At 41.8% G+C, this 15,256-nt stretch overlaps 1 protein-coding gene across 3 annotated transcripts; it reads right to left on the minus strand.

Annotated features, from left to right (window-relative positions):
- Window positions 1-684: 684 nt before the first annotated feature.
- Window positions 685-5,569, minus strand: ARMCX5 (armadillo repeat containing X-linked 5). Of its 3 annotated transcripts, none has more exons than XM_053917595.1 (4): window positions 5,368-5,569; window positions 4,909-4,966; window positions 3,292-3,355; window positions 685-2,964 (listed from the first exon to the last, which is right to left on the minus strand). In XM_053917595.1, exon 4 carries the CDS (start codon window positions 2,488-2,490, stop codon window positions 1,000-1,002), a length of 1,491 nt encoding a protein of 496 aa, XP_053773570.1. In that variant the 5' UTR covers window positions 2,491-2,964; window positions 3,292-3,355; window positions 4,909-4,966; window positions 5,368-5,569; the 3' UTR covers window positions 685-999. The 3 variants fall into 3 exon arrangements, with proteins under 3 accessions (XP_053773570.1, XP_045042521.1, XP_045042522.1); XM_045186586.2 differs by having other exon boundaries at window positions 5,297-5,569; XM_045186587.2 differs by lacking the exon at window positions 5,368-5,569 and adding an exon at window positions 5,069-5,252.
- Between the last annotated feature and the right edge of the window lie 9,687 nt (window positions 5,570-15,256).

The raw sequence follows: 15,256 nt of genomic DNA on the forward strand, positions 1-15,256 counted from the left end.
CACACACAGGCCCAAGGCGGAAGACCACACAGCCACGCGAATCAGTCCCAAAGCGACAGACCGGCCTGCCCCGCAAAACTCAGGCCAAGAGAAATGGACCAGCCGACCGGGTGCAACCCAGGCCCAAAGCATATCCATGAGGCAGTTTTTGTAGTTGGTGCCCAGAAATACCTTCCTCTGAGGCCCAGGACTACAGGGGGTAAGGAGTCTCAGATGAAGCAGTAAACCTGGTACCTCCAGATGGGTTACCTGGAATTTGAGGACATAGTGGAGCTGTTGTTTCACAACTACACTTTCAATGCTTTGCTGAATGGGTGTGAGAACCAGGAATCCTATTGGGGTTTAAAATTTTAAGGTATCCTGATGAGACCTCCTATATGAAAGGCTGAGCACAAATTCTGAGACTGACTGAAATAAAACCATCTGTGTTCCCTTTCTCCTAAGTCTGTGTCTTCATCCCTTTCTTCAGATCTGTCCAGATGTCAGCCAGTAGCACAATCATATGTTCTTGTGTACAGAGTGATTCTATTCTTTGAACATGAAACTAAAGGGTCTGTCAACGTGAACTTGTTTTGTTTGTATCCCCTACACACACAGACAGTGCTGTTTATTACCTTTGTACAGATTGTGCTTTATTCCTCTGACTAGATTTCAACTGAAGAGCTAAGACAACGTTTTCACCAGTTTTAGCATGCAACTTTATTATGTAAAAGAAGTGTCAAATGAATACACTTATGTCAATATAAAAAGCACAGAAGTATAACTTACTCAGGATGAACAGTTTCATTATCAGGTCATGTTACAAAATATTGAAAATATCTCAATTTATATAGCACAACAAAAATTAACAAATATTCAAGCTCTCAAGATCATTTGGTATCCATAAAATTGCCTCCTTCAGTCAATACAGATAACATAAATACTGAACTTATAATATACCTCAGTTTCATACTATGACACCAAAAAATTCTTCAAGGCTTTGTGAGAATACTTGGCTATTCAGAGTTTGAGTATTAATCGTATAACTTTATCTCTCACCTCAGGATCACTGTGCTCTGCTAAGTCTTGGAGTTTCTGACCAAACTCTTTTGCTTCCTGGAATATGGAAATAAGTTCAGATTTAGTGAACTCTTCCTTGGTAAATAGCTTCACCTTCTTTTTGAATTGGAAATTTATATTCTCAAAAATTCCAATGATATTAAGAATATTGGCCTTTGACTCATTTTTGTTAAAGGGTGCAACCAATGATGACAGTACTTTCGCACTGATCAGTTCTCTTGTGTTAGCTTGATTTTTAGACAAGCGCAAAAACACTCTTAAAACATAAAACTTGGTTTTGACACTCCCCTTGTTTAACAAGGTGAGGAAATCTGGAATGTAACTGGCGATCATATGGTGATTCTCAAATTTCACACTCAAATGCTCCAACAATTTTAGTCCAGCAAGTTGCACATGGGAGTTCAAAGGATAAGAGATTATGTCCTTACAAACTTGATGTATGTATGACTCTTCTGTTTTTAGTTCTTCAGAAGACTCAGAATTGTCATCTACCTTAGCTCTAGGGTGGTCTTTAATATTGGGATTAGTGACCAAGTTTTCAATCATAACAGTAATACCTACATCATGAACTATATCTTGGGTAAATGGGTAAGCACGACTGATGCCCATTATCATCTTTGCTATTTCATGAATGAAAGGATCCCTAGTTAACTTAAGTAGAGCAACGAGTTTATCAAACTCTTTAGGCTCTAAAGTGAAGACACGTGATTTGCAGCGGCAGGCTTTTGGATTGGGACCATACTTTTCCCTATACTTAATCTGTTCTTTGATCTCAGCTAAGGTCTGAAAGTAAGGTCCGTTATAAGGTGGAATCTTGGTCAGAGGCCGAATCCCCAAAGGAGTTTCAATCAAGGTCTCAACCAAAGTCCAATTCCCTTCTGGAGGTAAGGATCGCTCCCCTCCCTCTATTGGGACTAGGACACTATACCTGGCCCTGGACCATGCTGCCACTTTTTGCTTTATAGTAAGTTCTGGTTTGGGTGTGGGCTTAGACTTTTCCTGGATCTTAGGTGGAGGCTTATCAACTTGATAAGGTGTCTCTTCTTCAGGCCAGAACCAGCATCCTAAACTAGGTTCATCTCCAGTCCAGAACCAAGAGCAGATATTTTCTTCATCGTCATCATTGGACTCCATTATAATACCAGCGCTGTCCCCAGCTCTGAACTTGCTGCTGACCTCTCTCCTTTTCTGGGGTTTGGATCCAGCATTAGCCTTATCGTAATCTTTAGAAAAGAACCTGATATTGGCTTCCCCTCCATCATCGCCATCGACTTCATACTTGATCACAGCACTGGTCCTAGATGTTGGCATGGCCTTCGAGTTGTTTTGGGGCACTACACCAGGTTCTGCCAGGGGTTTTGCCTTAGTTTCAGCCATGACTCTAGTCTTAGTCTTGGCTTCCATCTTGTTCACTTCCCTTGCCATAGCCATGGCCTCATTATAGGTCACCGTTTGTGTCCTGGCCACTGTTCCATCACCAGCCTTGGCCTGAGTCGCTGGTCCCGTTTTTGATTTTGCCTCAGCCACTGCCTTGGTGTGGATCTTAGCCTTGGCTATGGTGTTGGCAGGGCCACTATTCCAGTTTTCAAACTAGGACCAACCTCTCCCCTTCCTTTGACCTGGCCTCAGAGCCAGTCATAATCCAAAATCAATCAAGGCCAATTTATATACCTTCACCCCCCTCACAGCCTTGAGCAAAGGTCTGTCCCAGGTTGGTGTTTTTATACAAAGTCCAGTAGTCACTGAACCCTCTTTCAAACTACAGGCTCTGCCAATGATATAAACAAGGTGCAGAGAAAGCTCACTCAGGAAAGTGAAGAATGGCTGTGTGCCTGAGATCAGTCCTGTGGAGGGTGGTGGTCTTCAGCCACTCCAAAGCCATCAGATCTGCTGCTGAAGTTGGACCTGGGGTGGAGGAAGGAAATGAGGCTTTGAGTCTCTTCCAATTTTTTTCTCATTTTTATTAGCACAGAGAGGCAGAGGAGTATAGAAACTCAGTGCTAAATGGGAGAGGTAGATAATTAGCAATCTCCCCATTAAATTCACAGTCCCTTCAACTAACTGCAGGTGCTACTTATCTTTCAATGCAAAATAGGAGTATGGAGATTGGGAAAGCTGGATGGGAGTAAGAGAGCCTGAGAAATCCCTACACTGGCTCTTTACCCATACTGGACCCAAGAACATCTCTACTACTTCATTCTACAGGACTACTGAGGAAGTTTCCATACCAACCTGATCTGGAGTAATTGATCTTCTTCTCCTTTCCTTGCTTTCAATGATAAGTTCTACAGAAGATCTAAGGACAAATAAACAAACAGGAGGTTATGGAAACTGATCTCTTGGTAGACAGACCTTGGTCCCTGTTCCCTGTATTTATAGTTTTTCTAGTGCTTCCTTCCTTTTGGTTCCTTCATCCCCCATTGCCCCACTTCAGGGATTCTCGCCCTCCTCCCTGCTGCCCAGCATTTTCCTCTTCAGCAATTGCCCTGGCATTTCTCTAGTTCAGAACTGGGCTAGAGTGAAGCATATGGATAGGAAAATCAAGTGGGAAGTGAGAAAAGCAGATGTTATCCTTCTCTACCCCCAATGATGAAGACTCTCAACTAAATCAGCAGTGGACCCAACAGGGGTTAGGAAACTGGCAAAACAGAAGGGATATAATTCTCTAGTCTCAATCATCCCCTGCCCCACTACCATCACATCAATCTCAACAGACATGGGGTACCTTTCTCTTCACCTTTTCCTAGCTTCAAGTTGGGTTACCATTTATAAACCTTCACAACAACTGAGAGTTACACAGACCTAGAGAACACACAGAGATTGACAAATACAGAAATAAATAAGCAGAGACACAGGAGACAATTAAGACTGAGTCCTTAGTAGAGAGAGCAGCACTTGGGACACCGATCCCTTCTGGATAGAGGTACTAGTTTGCCAAAATTTTCTACCTCCCCTTTTTCCCCTTTCTCCCAAATCTCCAATTTTGTCTACCGCATTCCCAAATTCTGACAATTCCCCTGCAGAGACAACTCAAACATCCCTGCACAATAGTGGTGGCGTCAATAGGGATGAAATGCTCAGCCGCGGAACTTGCCTGGGAAATCAATGAAAAGTATTATTTCCAAATTTCATCTAAGTTCTTATGCTTCCTTACTCTCCCAAAGTCTATCATTTTTGGCAACACAATGGAAGTAAAAAGGGACTGTTTGGAAAGCTAACAGAAAGGAGATCTGGAGTTTCCCCTAGACCCCTACCTGCTTTAGTCTTATCCATCTACCACCTTCAAGCATTGTACACTATACAAAAATTTGTTTATCCCATCCCTCTGAGGTCATCTTCCCCCTACAAATCCTTACAGAAGATTGGAGTACCACAAATTTAGGAACAGGCCTACACATAGAAATGTATAATACACAAGCCAACACCAAAAGAAACAACAGTGGGAGAGACTTGGTTATGTGGTCAGACAAGTAACCAGGGCATGAAACCCTTTTCTAATTCAGGGACTTGATTATCAAACACAGCCTGTTTTTACACTCTCTCCCTTACACGGCTCCCCAGGCAACTGTTCTTACCCATAGCAGCAACCCTTTCTCCTGTTATATAATCTACCATTTCTCTGCTAGAAGCTGCTGTTATATTCCTTTCCCTTCTCAAACATGGTCGGAGGTGGGCCGAAGATCTGGAAATCACACTAGCAAGAGACATTTTAACTTTAGCTTCGTGTGCCACTCAAATTACCTCCGTTCCTCTCTCACCGCCCGCACCACATGATCAGGTCACATAATCCCACATTCACCTCCAACAACCATATCCACACTCCCAAACCATCCCCGCATTCTCACTGACCTGCTTTGCCTGGATCAGGGCCAGTTTTCTCATTTCCTTGCCTCAGAGGTGCCATGTCCTACAGAAAGAGGGACGGACAGTCAGAAGGACACAAGGACAGGAGACAATGGCGGCGGCGACTGCGTTTGGGGGGATTGGCCCCGCATCTGGGACGAGATACCTGTTTTATCAGATAACGGGCCGTAATTGCTAAACAATAGTCACTTTTGAATATTCCCTTGTCCTTCCCATCCCGAGTTCCTCAGGGACCCGCTCTCAGTGACTAAATTAGCAGCTTCCTCTTCCTCTGCAGATTCTGCCTTGCCACTTCCCCATACCAAAATCGACTGACGGAGGAGCTAATGTAGTTTAAATGGACACTGCCAGACAGAAGCGGACTGATACCAACCTTTGCGGAATATCGGAGCAGCTAATGTAGTTTAAATGGACTCTACCAGACAGAAGCGGACTGATACCAACCTTTGCGGAACATCGCTTCCCTCGGTGAGTTCTGTCCCGCCCACCCTGGCTGTTTCCGGTTTTGGAATGGGTAGGGGCGGGATCACCATATAGAGAAAGCAGCGCTGGACTGACAGAAGCAGGCTCATATCAAAGGGTTTAGTTATTAGTTTCCCTCTTTTAGGAGCTCCTCCCCACCAAGCCTACATCTCCCCCAACTTCCCAAACTGAAATGTTCCCGGATTTCGGGCAGTGACGTCAGGGAATCAGCTCCCGCGGGACTACGTGGACAGATACCAAAGTGTCGTATTTACACTTTCCTGTCACCAAAGCCCCGTATTTACACATTAACATCACCAAAGTCCTAGGCCCACTGAAATGCGCGGGATGGAGGAGGGGACCTATGTGAGAAGGTTGGGAGAGAGGCTGGAGACTAAGAGAGGAGGGTAAACTCTAACCCATTTTAAAAACCGTGTGTCCCCTGTTATGAGAGACACCTTTCCAAGTACTCAATTTTCTACAGGAAATGGGGCGGGGCATCTGGAAAGCTGCTCTGGACTGATTTGTTGATCAATACAGAACACCTTAGTCTTTCCTTGTTCCTCTCCCTATTGCCCACCAGATTTCCTGCACTGAAACAATCAAGGTAAAGGAGGGATAAGGATATAGAGAAAGCAGAAATGGAAGAGAGATTATGAATATAGAACTACCCTAGTGTGCACATGTTCCTTTCTTATGACTTGCCTCCCCTCCTGACGGCCATGATATTTTCTGCACCTAAATTTGTAGGGGCCTGAGTGTGGGCATGAGAGAAACAATTCTCTACTCATGGAAGAGGATTAATTGTCAAATATATTTGTGCCCGTAAACCACCCCAACAACCCCATATCACATAGTTTGCTCGTCACCTGCAATGGGGGATGAAGTAGAACAGAGGTAAACAGCTTCTAAAGTAAGAAGGGATTAAATGCCAAACTATCCCATTATCCCATTGTGAGCCCCTTCTCTGGCCTGACTCACCACATTTCCTGTACAAAAAGTCAGGTGGGTAGAGGAAGTGTCAGGAAAGCAGGCTTAGAGAAGAAAGGCAATTTAAAGCCAGACCACCCTGCAGGTTTTGAGGTGGCCCTCCTCAGTTTTTCTTGCACTGTTCAGAGGGCCACCGAGGGGAGGAAGGCAGAAGGGGGCTGCCATGGAGGCCTCACCATTTTCTCCTCTTCTATAGGAAGAGAGACCTAGACTTCCAATGGTAAGAAACAATCCACTGCTCTGTGCCTAGAGTCATTCTACCACACTGCTTTTTTCCCCTCATTCGAAATGGTTACACACTTTGCCATTTTTCACAGTTTCCACACTTGCCCAAGAAAGAGAACCTTTCCCTGTCAAGACCCACACCAGGTCATACAATCCTCCCTGTGTGTGGCCCCGCAGCCAAGTGTCAGGCACTAGGTGGGTCAAGTTCTGGCTCCTCTTACACTGTCTTCCTTAACAAAAAGGGACACTACCCATGTATGCACTTCTCAAGCTCTCTCCTGACTCCTCCCTTTCTCTCACCAACCACATCTTGCCTAATGAATGCATATGTTCTTTCTCCCTGAATATGTAAAAATTTTTTGACTTTCCATTCCGAGCAGTGGCAGGGGAGAGTATGAATGAGATTCTAAGTTTCATGTAGGAAGGGCCTTTTTCTCAGTATTGTTCATCACTGTTTCCTCAATGCTACACATAGAAGACAAAGTAGTTAGTCAATCAGTAGTTGAAGAATGTGAGGGACCATTGAGTCATGAGAATTCCATGGTATCTGTTATCAGCTACAGATCAATGTTTTATCTACAGATGTGTCTTTATCTTTGATGTCTGTGACCCCAGGCCTTAGCCTAGAGTCTGTCATGTAAGAGATGCCCTCCATATAATTTTTCAGTGGAAGAAGGATGAAAGAATTTAAGAAATATTTTGAATAGAAACCTGGGGTATCTTAATATCTCATATTGTAATGAATATTTGTGGGGATATATGTAATTTGTGTTTATATTAGTGATTCATTAGTTTTTTCTTTTTCTGTATTTTTAAAATATTTATTTATTTATTAATTTTTAGACAGAGGGGAAGGTAGGGAGAAAGAGGGAGAGAAACAGCAATGTGTGGTTGCCACTCATGAGCCTCCTGCTGGGGACTTGACCCACAACCCAGGCATGTGCCCTGACTGGGAATCAAACCAGTGACCCTTTGGTTTGCAGACTGGTATTCAATCCACTGAGCCACACTAGCCAGGGCTCTTTTTCTGTATTTTATTCATGCTTAAATATATGTCTTACTAAGCTCCCTAATATAAAGAAAAAGACCAATGACCAACAATCCAATAGAAAAATAGGCAAATATATGAACATTGTTCATAAAAAACAAATCAATGTTTCTTAAATGTATGAGAAAATGTTTCATCTAACTGGTAATAACAGAAGTGCAAATTATAAATACAGTGATATATTTTCTCATCTATCAATTGGCAAAGAACAAAACAATTGAAAGCAAATTGCATTGCAGAAGAAGCAGAAAAACTGACATTCTTATACATTGCCGGTGGGAGCATAAATTGTCACTCTCTCTGTGAAGGTAATTTGGAAATACTTATCAAAATACAAATGCACAAAGCCATTAACGAGCAATTGTATTTTAAGAATGTATCTTAAACTAATAGTTGTACATTGCAAAATGCTGTGTGTAAAGATATTCACTGCAGAATTTTTTAATAGTGAAAGATTGGAAAGATTCTAAATAATTATCAATAAGGGCAGGTTAAATTAATTATGGTCTATCTCCATATCTCATGCAATATGCAGCTGTTAAAAAGAAATGTACATGTATGTATGTATCCATGTGTGTATACATACATGTATATATGTATATGTACATATATAATCTTCAAAACACATCTTTAAGTGAAGAAGTCAAGGTGCAGAACAATGTTAGTGTCCTCTCATTGACTTAATAATACTTTGTCACATGCATCCATATAGTGAATATCCCTGTCTATATCAACAAGTAGTAACTGGTAATAGGTCTTGCCTTTTTTGGAGAGTAACCTATTGGCAGTCAAAGATGGGAAGGAGACTTGGAGACATACTTGTATGAACTTTTATGCTTTTTGAATTTTCAAACCCGTGTTTGTATTAACTATTCAAAAATAAATTTCAATTTAAATAAAATATGCCTTAGAATAAGAGTATATTTAAAACATTTATCCCACGTTTTTAGAAACACTCCAGAAAGGATCAGGCCATTTCCCAGCCCACCAGACTACTCATGACCCAGTCGGGCCAGTTTTCCAGCCTGCTGGACTGCTCATGACTCAGTTATCCTGACTTGCTTGATAGCCCATGGCTTAATTGAAACTTTCTCCCACCTCCCAAAATAGACATCTGGTACCAGCCACAATATCCAGTGGTCAGACTGACCCTCCTGTACCTGGGAACAGCTGGGCCCTTTACCTAACCCATTGTTCCAGCTCACATCCTGGAACCCTGAGGCACCTGCCTAGAACAAGAGACTAACCCCTCCCCTATCCCCTTACAAACTCAGCACTTTTTCTTCTAAAAACCCCATTCCTGCCTCCCCCTGGCGCTGCAGTCGATCCTGACTCAGCCTGCCTGTAAGTGAAGCATCAAATAAAGGCACTTGGATCAGATCACTCGGTCCTCCCACCTCTATTTCTCATTCATTTCTTACAGCTCCAACTCCACAGGCCTACACATCTGGACTCTAAGATGGGCCACCATGTTAGTGAAAGACAATGAGAGAGGCCCTTTTGTTGGTTTACAAATATTTCCAATTCCTGGAAATGGCATTAATGTGTGTAGATATTTATACTCTAGATTTGAAGGGCAAGCTTCCAAGAGTCTCTTAACTTCACACTTCTCCTATGCTATCTATAATCTAGTTTACTAGGTAAGTTCATAATAAATTTTGTACTACTGGTACTATTAAAGATAATTTTGCTTTACATTCAGGAAATTGTATCTGAATCCATACAGAGGTGTGATGTGAAACGGCACTTTTAAAAAAAAATATTGAGTTTATTGGGGTGACATTTTAAAATAAAATTATACAGCTTTTAGGTGTGCATTTTTTGATATATTTATTGATTATGCTATTACAGTTGTCCCATTTCCGCCCCTTCACTCAACTCCATCCTGCCCACCCCCTCCCTCCCACATCCCACCCCCCTATAGTTCATGTCCGTGGGTCATACTTGTAAGTTCTTTGGCTTCTACATTTCCTACACTATTCTTACCCTCCCCCTGTCTATTTTCCACCTACCATTTATGCTATTTATTCTCTGTACCTTTCCCCCCTCTCTCCCCTTCCCAATCCCCTATTGATAACCCTCCATGTGATCTCCATTTCTGTGGTTCTGTTACTGTTCTAGTTGTTGGCTTAGTTTGCTTTTGTTTTTCTTTCAGGTGTGGTTGTTAATAACTGTGAGTTTGCTGTCATTTTTACTGTTCATATTTTTTATCTTCTTTTTCTTAGATAAGTCCCTTTAACATTTCATATAATAATGGCTTGGTGATGATGAACTCCTTTAACTTGACCTTATCTGAGAAGCACTTTATCTGCCCTTTCATTCTAAATGATAGCTTTGCTGGATACAGTAATCTTGGATGTAGGCCCTTGCCTTTTGTGCCTTGGAATACTTCTTGCCAATCCCTTCTTGCCTGTAAGGTCTCTTTGGAGAAATCAGCTGACAGTCTTATGGGAACCACTTTGTAGGTAACTGTGTTCTTTTCTATTGCTGCTTGTAAGATTCTCTCCTTTTGTTTAATCTTGGGTAATGTAATGATGATGTGCCTTGGTGTGTTCCTCCTTGGGTCCAGCTTCTTTGGGACTATCTGAGCTTCCTGGACTTCCCAGAAGTCTATTTCCTTTGCCAGATTGGGGAAGTTCTCCTTCATTATTTGTTCAAATAAGTTTTCAATTTTTTGTTCTTCCTCTTCTCCTTCTGGCACCCCTATAATTCAGATGTTGTAATGTTTCAAGATGTCCTGGAGGTTCCTAAGCCTCTCCTCATTTTCCCGAATTCTTGTTTCTTCATTCTTTTCTGGTTGGATATTTCTTTCTTCCTTCTGGTCCACACTGTTGATTTGAGTCCCAGTTTCCTTCGCATCACTATTGGCATCACTGTACATTTCCTTTGTTTCTCTTAGCATAGGCTTCATTTTTTTCATCTACTTTTTCAACAAATTCAACCAATTCTGTGAGCGTCTTAATAACCAGTGTTTTGAACTGTGAATCCGATAGGTTGGCTATCTCTTCCTCGCTTAGTTGTATTTTTTCTGGAGCTTTGAAGTGTTCTGTCATTTGGGCCATTTTTTTCTTTTTTTTTTTTTTTGTCTTGGCGTGTCTGTTACTTAAGGGGGTGGAGCCTTAGGTGTTCCCGGGGGGCGGGGTAACGCTGGTTGCTGCGCTGTACATGGGGGAGGGGCTGAGAGGGAGCAATGGCGCCCATTCTACTCTCCACCGGATTTCAGTCTTTCACTCCACTACCCGCAATCAAACTGGGCCCCTCTGGTGCTGGTTCCCGAGTGGGTGGGCTTGTGCATGCCCTAGGCCCCTGTGGGTCTCTCCAACGACCTCTCCTGTGAGGCTGGGAGTCTCTACTGCTGCCGCCCCAACCCCCACGGGCATTTTCAATCAGAGGTTTGAGGCTTTATTTCCCCGCGCTGGAGCCCTCGGTTATGCAGTCAGCCTTGCTCCCCGCCGCTCGTCCCAGTTAATCTGTGCGTGAGTGTGGGGCCCTGGGGTGCTACCCGCAGCTCTGCCTGCCCCGTTCTCGGCCACTCTGAGTCCGGCCCTCTCGGTTTATCTGTGTGCGAATGTGAGGCCGCAGGGTCTGCTAGTGGTCAGACTGCCTGCCCCGTTCGTCCCACACTCTGCCAGTCTCAGTCCCGCCAAGGCCACGCGAGTCCTCTCCGCCCGGTGGCCGTCTCCGCCCCTCCTACCGGTCTGGATGCATGCCTCTTTCTTATCTACTTGGTGTGGAACTTCCCTGCCGTTCGATTTTCCGTCAGTTCTGGTTGTCCGAGGAGGCGCAGTGTGTCCACCTACGCCGCCATCTTGGTTCTCCCAGGTGTGCATTTCTATAATATATCATCTACATACTGCTGTTCACCACACAAAGTCAACTACTTCCATCTCTTGATTCTCATAAAACATCCAAAGAGTAGAAATGCCATTGACAAAAATAATTAGTGGAAAATATTCTTTCTATTTCTTAGGCATCTTTATTATTTTGGGGAAGCCCCAGATTTTTTTTTTATTGGAGGAAACAGAGAGTAGTGAGATGGTTCTCATGACCATACTCTTTTCAATTGAATTTACTGGGGTGACACTGGTTAATAAAATTATATAGGTTTTAGGTGTACCACTGTATAATACATCATCTGCATATTGTATTATGTGTTCATCACCCCAAGTCAAGTCTCCTTTCATCATCATTTATCCCTCCTTCAACCACTTCTACTTCCCCTACACCCCTTCCCCTCTGGTAATTACCATACTCATAATTTTAAATTTATTTTTTATTTTTTATTTATTTGTTGCTTTAGAAATGTTCTTTGTCCTGAAAATGATTCAGCTTCTTTTCTACTGCAAATGTTTCTATTAAAACTGCTAGGAATGTCAGTTTTCCCCATTCTTTAACTTACTTTTTATTACCTAAGTTATATATGTTCACAGTAGAAAAAGTAGTAATTAGAAGGAAATGAAAAAAGGTACTGCATATTCTAATGTTTTGGTATGTATCCTTCTAGGCTTTTATCAATGTGGGTGTGCATGTGTGTGTACACATACATATTTACAAAGTAGATTTCATTATAATCAGTTATCTTTCTTGCAGCATAAAATATGCTGTTATTTCTCCCATTTTAAAAACATACCCTCGACCCCTCTTCCTGCAAAAGCTTCCACCTCTTCCATTTCTTGTTTCAACTATTTTTCTGTTTGTTTACTTGTAGTATATTCTAATTTGTTTTAAAAATGTGTTAGGGTGAGTTCCAGCCAAGATGGAGGCATCGGTAAATATGCTTCACATCCTCGCACAACCAAAAGAAGGAAACAACCACTTTAAAAATGAAAACAACCAGAACTGCCAGCAAATCAAACTGTATAGAATTCTCAGAACCAAGGAGTTAAATAAGAAACATTCATCCAGACTGGTAGGAGGGGTGGAGATGGGCGGCCAGGGTAGAGAGGACCAAGGTGGCAGCTGGTGGACAGGGCAGGCGATGGTGGTCTGACATTGCTTGTGGGTAAACTGGGAGAAACAAATGAGGAGTGAGACAGACCATACAACCCAGGGTTCCACCCCAGGCAAGATAAGGACTCAGAACTTCTGGCTGTAAAAATCTGAGGGAGAAATTGCCAGTCTCTTGAAAGCAGAGTGAGAGCCGAGCAACCAGCATTGTTCCCTCCTTGACCACTCCCCTACACACAGCACCACAATGCAATGAAGTGGGTTGCCCTGCCCTGGCGAATACCTAGGGCTCCACCCCTTAGAACATAACAGGTGTGCCAAGACAAAGAAATATGGCCCAAATGAAAGAACAGATCAAAACTCCAAAAAAATAGCTAAGTGACAAGGAGGTAGCCAACCTATCAGATGCAGAGTTCAAAATACTAGTAATCAGGATGCTCAAAAAATGATTGAGTACAACTGCAAAAGGAAGGAAGAACTGAAGGCTATACAAAGTGAAATAAAGCAAAATATACAGGGAATCATCAGTTAAGGGAAAAAAACCAGGAGTCAAAGCAATGATGTGGAATAAAAGGAAGACATAAACATTCAAACAGAAAAGAATGAAGAAACAAGAATTCAAAAAAATGAGGAGAGGCTTAGGACAACTTTAAACGTTCCAACATCTGAATCATAAGGGTGCCAGAAGCAGAAGAGGAAGAGCAAATTGAAAACTTAATTGAAACAATAATGAAAGAAAACCTCCCCAATTTGGTGAAGGAAATAGACATATAAGTCCAGGAAGCTCAGAGAGTCCCAAAGAAATTGGACCCAAACAAGAAGCAGCAAGACACCTCATAATTAAATTACCCAGGATTACAGATAAGGAGAGAATCTTAAAAGCAGCAAGAGAAAAGAAGACAGTTACCTGTCTTCAAAGCAATTCTCATAAGACTATCAAATGATTTCTCAAAAGAAACCTTACAGGCAAGGAAGAGCTGGAAAGAAGTATTGAAAGTCATGAAAAGCAAGGACCTATATCCAAGATTACTCTATCCAGCACAGCTATCATTTAGAATGGAAGGGCAGATAAAGTGCTTCCAAGATAAGGTCAAGTTAAAGGAGTTCATCATCACCAAGTCATTATAATATGAAATGTTAAAGGGACTTATTTAAGAAAAAGATCAAAAGTATGAACAGTAAAATAACAACATACTCATAACTGTCAACAACTGACCTAAAAAAAAAACAACAAAAATAAACTAAGCAAACAACTGCAACAGGAAAAGAATTACAGAAATGGAGATCATATGGAGGGTTATCAGTGGGGAGGGGGAGAGAGGAGAATGGGGGAAAAGGTACAGGGAATAAGAAGCGTAATTGGTAGGTACAAAATAGACAGGGAGAGGTTAAGAAGAATGTAGGAAATGGAGAAGTCAAAGAACTTACATGCATGACCCATGTATATGAACTAAGGGGGGAAATGCTGGTGGGAATGGGGGTACTGGGTGGAAGGGGAGAAAGGGGAGAAAAAAAGAATGGGACAACTGTAATAGCATATTCAATAAAATATAGTTAAAAATAAAAATGTCTTGGAAGATTTTAGTGACATAGGAAAGATTCCAAAGAGATTATGCCAAGTGAAAAACATATCATCTGAAACAGTGTTATCCAGATGATAAGTTATATAAGGAAAGAGTATTGCAAAGAAAAGCAAAGATCAGCAGTGGTGATTGTGCTCATGATTTGGATTGTGAGGGTTTCTTGTCCTCTGTGGTGTTATACTCTTCAGTATTTTTCACATTTCTACAGTGAGTATATTAGAGTCATGAAAAATAAAGTACCATTTTTAAAGGATTCCACTGTGGAATTTTAAACATTATGGTAAAGTATAAACAACATAAATTTTACCATTTAACCATTTTAAAGTGTATAATGCAGTCTCATTAACCATATTCACAATGTTGTATAACCATCATCATTATATAGATTCAGAAATTATTTAGAAACCCCAAGCTCTTAAGCACTCAATCTCATTCGCCCCCCACCAAGGCCCTGGCAACCACAAATCTGCTGTCACTGTGGTTTACCCATTCTGGATATTTCATATGAATGGCTTTTTTTCACTCAGCAAATTATTTTCAGTGTTCATCCATATTTTACTGTTTTTTTTTCTTTTTACTGTGGAAAAAGTCACATTACATAAACTTACCCTTTTAACCATTTTAAGTGAACAATTCAGTGCATTCAGTACAATCAAATTTTGTACAACTATAACTACCTAGTTCAGGAACACTTTCAAAACCCTAAAAGGAGATCTGTATCCATTAAGCAGTCATGTCCTGTTTCCCCTTTGCTCCTTCCCCTGGCAAACACTAATCCACTTTCTATATCTATCAATTTTCATATTCTGAATGTTTCATATAAATGGAATCATACAATATGTGGTGAGTCACACTGATAAGAAGCCACACTGTCTCCAAAGGCCAACCCTGGAAACAGCATGTGTCCCTTCTTATTAGAATTTATTGACAAACTACCTATAGAGTCAAGCCTGGCATAACTGCTACAGAATGCCAAGGTGAATGGCAGAGTTAGGGGTGGAGAAGGAAGGACCTTCCAGTCCTGCACCCACTGACTCATGGTAGGGCAGGGGAAGAGCTATCCAAGATACACAACATA

Source organism: Desmodus rotundus, chromosome X (genome assembly GCF_022682495.2).
Source record: "Desmodus rotundus isolate HL8 chromosome X, HLdesRot8A.1, whole genome shotgun sequence".
NCBI classification, from domain to species: Eukaryota; Metazoa; Chordata; class Mammalia; order Chiroptera; family Phyllostomidae; genus Desmodus; species Desmodus rotundus.